The following is a 7,566-nucleotide window of genomic DNA, read 5'->3' as shown; positions in this document are numbered from 1 at the left end:
CACATGAAGGTGGAGTTTGTAATAAGCTAAATGGTCAGGCTGAGCTAAGAGTCTTTGTGAGCTTCCTTTAAGTGTTTTGCCAGCAGAAGGAGACAAAAGGGTTAAAAAGGAAGAGCAGGGAGCATAGGAGAGGCAGCTGACAGGAGAAACAAGGGCATGAAGAAAGGAGAAGCTAGGTATCAAAAGAGAAAAGCAGGGGGAGATTTTTTAGGCAGTTTTCAAAGGGAATAACACAGTTTTTAAAGAGATATTGGGGAAACATTCACAAAAAGGCCAGGCAGACTGAGAAATTATGGCAGGGGCCAAACCCTTTGAGAATCCTAAGCTACACTTTTGAGCAGGTGCATCCCAGTCACATTGCAACATGCCAGAGCAGGTCAGTGAGCCTTGCCACATGCTTCAGAAAAAAGGTATGATTTGTTAAACCTTCATGCTGTATGTCAAGTTTTCTATAAATGCCTCTTTTATTTTGCAATGTCAAAAAACACCAAGGGATGTGAAGGAAGGATTTGTTACAGATGGTATGAGGTTTTCTCCTATTATTCTGTGCTCTGGGGCAACAAGCTGCACTCCAAAAATCCCCGCACCCCAAAAATCTCACCCAGCAGCATCACACAAAAACTACTTTTTGTGACTGTGCTATGCATTATAGAGCCAGCGTTGCTTCCCTATTACCGCCTTCCTTTCCTTGCCATTTCTTTTTTGTCCCTGGGTACCAGGTGCACTGGAGGGACTCAGATCAATACAAGACAACATTTCTCGTATAAACAATGCCATATTAACAGCCAGAGGGCAGCTGTACCTGTAGGCAGGGTTAGCACCAAATGCTGGCACGTCTATCCATGCAGCTAGACTGCTAAAAAGAAGCAACCACAGTGGAAATGCACCTACTGTATGTGAAATGCGGGTGCAGAATTTTTTTCTTTTCTTTTTTTCTATCAGTCTAACCTTCTGTGTTGATACATGAATGCTGGTACCCACTTAGAGGGATGCCAGATGATCAGTGCAGAATGAAGGTCCCAGGAGAAAGGCTCACGTGGTTTTCTCTGCCCCGTGACGTCACTAGCAGATGGCATGGGTACCAGCTCTGGCAGTTGGCATCAATGTCACTTTTTAGAGATCAATGAGATAGTGCAGATATACACAGATCTAGACTCCAGCAGACGATGCGACATTCAGACTGAAAAGATTTGGAAGGCAAAAAATGAAAACTGATTGTTGAATGAAATAAAAAGCTAAGGTAATACAAATAAAGATATATTTCAATTGGTGTTGGGTGTGCATGCAAGTGTTTAAAGATACAGTATCATTGTCTTGTTTTTTGTGTATGCTATTTGCTGTCTAGTAACTCCTACCATTTTATTCTTCTGATGCAATTACAAACTTTCATTGCTTTTATGTAATACTGCAAATGTGTAGACAGTACTGATAGAGTTAGTCTTTGACTGGGGTTTTTGTTTAATTTTGTTCTGTTAAAAGTCCCTGCATTTACTTTGCTTGTCTCTTTGAAGTCCATGGGATACAAGCTTTTGCTGTTCCCAAACTGCAAATGAAAGCAAAGTAATTGGGAAAAGGAAATTATTTTTCCTTTCCAGGCTGGATTCTGAGCACACGTGCAGGATTGCAGTCAGAATCTACAGACCGCTCCTGTCAGCTAAGAGCTGGAGGAAGACATCTGAGCCTCGCAGAACATAAACACTGCTATAGCGGGCAGGGAATTTTTCACCTCCCCCCCTTCCCCCCCCCAGTTGATGGGAAAGAAAAGAAAAAGGAGAAAAGAACAAGGCAAAAAGCAAATAAGTTGATTCTAACAAAAAACAGATAATATCAAGTAGAATTTTTGCTTGAAAAAGGGAGAAAAAAAGAGGTAGGGGGATTTTATTTCCTAACTCTAATCTGAATATGTTTAGGGTTAAATAATTCTGATTTTTGTCTTAATATGAAATAAGTATTATGTGATTTTAATACAAATAACTAGGAAAATGCTTTGTTTTGAATTATATTACTAGCTGAGTAATTTGGGGGGTATATTCATTTTTTTTTCCTTCTCAGCCACTGTAACTTACTAAAGTTTAATATCTTGATACATAAAGGAAGAAATGTGGAGAGCAAAACCCCACAATTTTGCAGTATAAGTAAAAAAGTGATTTTGAAATATTTACCATCAGGTAATAGAGATATGGCACTTTTTCAGTTTTAAAACTGCACTCCCTCTCCTCATTTTTCCAGCCAGGGGAATTTGGATTAATGAAATTTTTGTAGTGCTTTGTCACGTTTTGCATTTCTTTGAATTCCATGATGGTGAGAGTTTGAAAGATTTGTTTAAAAAAAAAAAAAACAGAGCAGGGAGCTAACTGTACATTTAAAATATGAATTTACTCCATATTTATTTGTGATAAATGTGGCTTTTTAGTTGCAGGGTCAAATGTTTCGAGTGATTTTAGAATTCTCAACAGCTATTATTTTTTTAAACGTGGGCATTTGCAACTGCCATTTTATTAAAAAAATATAGACTGAGCATTTATACACACACACACATACACACATACACACACTCTCTCTTTTTAGAAGAGCTTACACACAGACACAAATAAGGTGCATGAGGCTGTCTGTGTGAGTTGGAAAACTTTAAAAATGGAAATATTTAAACATTGTGCTGGCATTCTTTCAGGTAACTTAAGATTGTAGAACCATGTTAACACTACCATTTGATGAGTCTGTTGTAATGCCAGAATCGCAGATGTGTAGAAAGTTTCCCAGAGAAAGTGATGACCAAAAGCAAATGAAGAACACAGAAAGCTTTTCAAAGCAGATCATCCTCCGAGGAAAGAATATTAAAAGATCTCCTGGAGAAGAAACAGAAAAAGAGGAAGAGGAGGAAGAGAGAGAAGAGGAGGATGAGAATGGCTTGCCAAGGCGAAGGGGCCTTAGGAAAAAAAAGACAAGCAAGATAAGGATGGAAAGGATTAAATTCAGGCGTCAAGAAGCCAATGCTAGAGAGAGGAACCGTATGCACGGCCTTAACGATGCTCTGGACAATTTAAGGAAAGTTGTCCCTTGTTATTCTAAAACACAAAAACTGTCTAAAATAGAAACTTTAAGACTAGCCAAGAACTATATTTGGGCTCTTTCTGAAATACTGCGAATTGGGAAGAGACCTGACCTGCTCACCTTTGTCCAAAACTTGTGCAAGGGTCTGTCCCAGCCAACTACAAACTTGGTGGCAGGATGCCTGCAGCTGAATGCCAGAAGTTTCCTGATGGGCCAGGCAGGTGAAGGTGCCCATCATACCCGCACACCCTACTCCACCTTCTATCCTCCCTACCACAGCCCGGAGCTTGGCACCCCCCCAGGGCACGGGACTCTCGACAACTCTAAGTCCATGAAACCATACAATTACTGCAGCACTTACGAGTCCTTCTACGAAAGCACATCCCCTGAGTGCGCCAGCCCACAGTTTGAAGGTCCCTTAAGTCCTCCCCCAATTAACTATAATGGGATATTTTCCCTGAAGCAAGAGGAAAGCTTGGACTATGGCAAAAATTACAATTATGGCATGCATTACTGTGCAGTGCCACCCAGGGGTCCCCTTGGGCAGAGCTCGATGTTCAGGTTGCCTACAGAGAGCCACTTCCCTTATGACTTACATCTGCGCAGCCAGTCTCTCACCATGCAAGATGAATTGAATGCAGTTTTTCATAATTAATGAGGAAAATGAAAATAAACAGTGGTCATTCACCTCCCCATCTAATTAAGAGCAAGCAGATGCTTGGGCACTGCATAATTGGCACAATTCTATTTAAAATGTTTACTAGTTCCTAAAGTGTGTTTCAACTATTGTGAAGATTTTCTATGTATTAATAAACCCTTTTTATTGTAAGTATTTTTTTTCCTGTAATCACTGTGAGAATATGTTTCCTCCCAGAGATTTTCTCCCTCCTTTTTAACTTTTTGTTTCCCTATTTATCTGATTTGTTGAGCAGTGTGTCTGAACAATATTACTGAAATAAAAGCGTACACACTGTGTGAAGTCAGTGTCTATTTTGATTGTATAGTAATTATACAAATGCATGTTATTGAAATCAGATTGATAAAAATTATGTATTTATAATTGGTAGAAAATATATATTATGTATTCAAGGAGAGCTGGATTAAAAATATTAAGAATTTTAAAGTAATTATCCAGAACTGAGATGGGCTTGCAATGTGCAGAGGTGAGGGGGCAGCAATATTGAAAGCTATGCAAAAAAAAAAAAAAAAATAGGCAAACAGGAAATCGAAATAGGTTTTGGGTTGTTGGTTTTCGGTAAACTAAGGAAAAAATTATTGTCATTGACACTATTCAGCCTGATTTTAGAGTGTTGCTGACAGGGGCCACATGATTATATTTAGAAGATATTGTCAAAAATTTGCCTCAGTTATTTTGACCATATATAATAAGCACTTTTTATTTGTGTTATTATGACTTCAGATGTAAAGGTTTGTTACAAAAATGTATAACTGTGGTTTCTCACTACATACTTGACATGCAATTAAAGATAGATGTTTCCACTTTTAAAATACATCTATTAGCTGTGATACTATAGCTGTGTGTATTTTGTCTGATATTTATTATTCCGCAGTATACAGCTGCCTTTGGTCTTGTCTACACACCTTTTTTCCCAGGACACTCATAATGCTTAAATCTGGGGTAGGAAGTCAAGAATCATCAGGGTGAACCTCATGCTATTTTCAGAAGGATGATGTGATGCAGTAGATTCAAAATACCACATAATTAGCTGTGTGTTAAATGAAATAACAGGTTATGGCAAGAAAGCAATTTTATATCTCAATGAAATGCCAAATTTCATATGGGGAAGAGCCCTGAGCTAACACACAGGACACTAGCTGCTCCTCTAGCTCTAGCTCATTGGGGGAATGGCAGGAGCATGAGAATTACAAGGACTTCAGAGAAAAAGAATTCCTGGACCTTGGTAAACTTTGTGTGGATTAAAAAGCAGCACCAGTAAACTACAGATTTGTATGCAACCCACACTAGTTCAGCAGCTACAGAGGTCTGCACAGTCCCACATACCTTAAGAGTTTAGCTTAGCTGAGCCTCAGTTGTTTTCTAACCAGCTAGAGCTATTTATCTATAAACTGATGAATGATAAAATGAATGAACTGTTGATCTAAAAGCCAACAGTCTTTAAACCTCTGAATGAGCAAGACCTCTTTATTATGATGGATAAACAGCAGCTGTCTGACCAGCAAAAGTACTCTGATCTAAATGAGGAGGGAATACTTTTTTAAAAGCTGTATTAAAGGTGTAAATTTCACATGCAAGTTGGAAGCTCCTGGCTGAATCACAGTCAGAGTCACAGTTTGTTAATGACATATCAATCTCACAGCCTCACTTGAGTACACAGCTGGACAAAGTGGGGATGGGCCAATTTCTCCTGATAATTTGCCTAATGTCACAAGCAATACTTGCTGTAAACAGTCTGCCCTGCCAAACATTGCAGCTCCCTCAGGACAACAACAACCTGATGTTCATCTCTTCTAAGTATGACCAGGCTGCCCTCAAAGGAAAGTGATAACATATCCCAAAATTTGTATCAGGGTCTAAATGCTTCCACATTTGCAGAGGTAGAGGGACAAGCATGGGATTTTGTTCAACCAATATCCTCCCTAGGCACAAATATGACACCAAAATGGAGTCTTTTGGAGCAGTCTTGGGCCAAATTTCAGGGGTTTGGCTCAGGGTCATCCCCTGTTTCCTCAGGATCAGGCATGGAAGGTACAGGCAGCCACTTTCCACCTTGGATGAAAGGGGATGGTGATGACTGTAAACTCAAAAGCATCCCCAGGTGTTCTGCACTGAATGTAGGAGGGATTTGGGAGAAAAGAAGACCCTAAAATAGATTGTATTTACTGTTACCCAGAATTAGCTGATATTTGGCAAGCCATGGAAAGGTGATGGGAGAGAGAAGGGGGAAGAAGCCATTTGACGAAGTGAAAGCATGCAAGCTTGGGCACAGATTCATGCACACTGAGAAATAATAATATATAATGAGGTGCTGTAGGCAAGAGGGCCCAGAAACAGGGGATGATTTGTGGGGAGGCCGATACCCCCCATTTAGCATTGGCAACAAACTTGTCTAACCAATTTTACAAAGAGAAGCCTCTTCTAGGAGGCTGAAAGTTCCCCAAGTATTTCAGAACTGTCTTGCTGCACAGTGGGAGGGTCTTTGCATAAGTTGAGAGTGGTGTGAGGAGGCAGCCGTAAAGTCCTCCAGCAAGGGAAGGAAATGCCTACTGCAATACATCCAGCGGGAACCCAAGGGGTACTCAGTCTTGAGGCTCTGCAATGTGGGCATCTCCAACTCTGTGGCCCTATATTAACTCAATAACTCATGGGCCAGTTCCTATTTCCCCTTCTGGCAGCAGAGACAAAGGGAAAAGGGGAAAAAAATTTCCCTGCCAGTTCAGATCTTTCTCCCTCACTCCACAACAGATGGGGAGGCAGTTTGCAGCCAGTTTCCCCCTCTGGTAGCTCAAGGCAAGAACCACACTTGCTCAGGGCATTGCAAGTTGGAAAGTCACTCCACAATAAATAATGGAACAAGTAATAGGTAAATATTGATATGGCATAAAAATCCTTCAATGTTCTCTTTCTAGGAGGGTATGGATTATTTAGAGATATGGAGGTAGGAAACTCCCTTGACAGCAGGCTCTCTTGCATACCTTCTTTTATGCGCACAACAAACATTTCTGTGATCCTTCACTGGCCAGTCACAGAATAAAAAGGTGCTCCAACCTCTGACATGATTTTTAAAAGTCTTTGAAGATGCCTATTTTAGGGAAAAAATCTGAGTACTAATAAAGGTCTGGTCATTTAAAATCACAGGAATAAAAGACAATGGGTTTCTTACTCATTATCTCCACTTTTTGAGGTTTGTCTCCTTTCAATCCCTTTCATACAGCAAAACAAAACTGGTCAGATCTGTGTGTCTTGTTCTCCTCTTCACTGCCTTCAATTTTTTGATGATAGAATTATGTAAAAGAACAACTGCTTCAGAAAAATTAGGTGAGAAATTTCTATTGTTCCGTGTCCTTTAGCACAAAAATATTGAAAACTTCTGTCAGTTTTAGAGATGGAAACCCCAAAGCTGTCAAAAGAAGAGCTATTTAATATGTGGCTTTTTTACACAGTGGAACTCTTTGCCATTTACTATTTCCCAGAGTAACATTTAGTGTGATTTTTAAAAAAGCAATGTGGATTTTTTAAAATATTGGAAACACACTAATTGTTTAACAATGGCTGTACGGGTTCAGATTAATCATCCATTTGACCTAATTTCTGTTTTTAATATGAGAACATAAAAAAGTTGTCCAAATGTGTCAGAAGAGGGCAAGGAAAATAATTTTTTTAAGAACTAATAAAAGTTAGATAATGTTCCAGTCTCGTTGAAGACAGAGATGTGTCTGAATTGCAAAAAGGGCCAGGAGGCATAACAGTGTGCTGTAATGTTAGCACTCTTTCCTCTGCAGCACTGGACTCATCAGTAATCACTGAGGAAGATA

At 39.6% G+C, this 7,566-nt stretch overlaps 1 protein-coding gene across 3 annotated transcripts; it reads left to right on the top strand.

Moving 5' to 3' along the window:
- The first annotated feature begins 1,092 nt into the window (after positions 1 to 1,092).
- On the top strand, positions 1,093 to 4,524 carry NEUROD6 (neuronal differentiation 6). Of its 3 annotated transcripts, XM_058811585.1 has the most exons (3): positions 1,093 to 1,240; positions 1,596 to 1,867; positions 2,672 to 4,524. In XM_058811585.1, the coding sequence occupies exon 3, from the start codon at positions 2,693 to 2,695 to the stop codon at positions 3,704 to 3,706; it is 1,014 nt and encodes a 337-aa protein (XP_058667568.1). In that variant the 5' UTR covers positions 1,093 to 1,240; positions 1,596 to 1,867; positions 2,672 to 2,692; the 3' UTR covers positions 3,707 to 4,524. The 3 variants fall into 3 exon arrangements, with proteins under 3 accessions (XP_058667568.1, XP_058667552.1, XP_058667561.1); XM_058811569.1 differs by having other exon boundaries at positions 1,596 to 4,524; XM_058811578.1 differs by lacking the exon at positions 1,596 to 1,867 and having other exon boundaries at positions 1,122 to 1,240.
- The last annotated feature ends 3,042 nt before the right edge of the window (positions 4,525 to 7,566 follow it).

This window comes from Ammospiza caudacuta, chromosome 1 (genome assembly GCF_027887145.1).
Source record: "Ammospiza caudacuta isolate bAmmCau1 chromosome 1, bAmmCau1.pri, whole genome shotgun sequence".
In the NCBI taxonomy this organism is placed as follows: domain Eukaryota; kingdom Metazoa; phylum Chordata; class Aves; order Passeriformes; family Passerellidae; genus Ammospiza; species Ammospiza caudacuta.
The sequence above is the reverse complement of the archived record's forward strand: the minus strand, read 5'-3'. Positions and strand labels throughout refer to the sequence as shown.

Excerpts from the sequence above, each read along its gene's own strand:
- NEUROD6 (XM_058811585.1), top strand. The coding sequence starts at position 2,693 with ATGTTAACACTACCATTTGATGAGTCTGTTGTAATGCCAGAATCGCAG.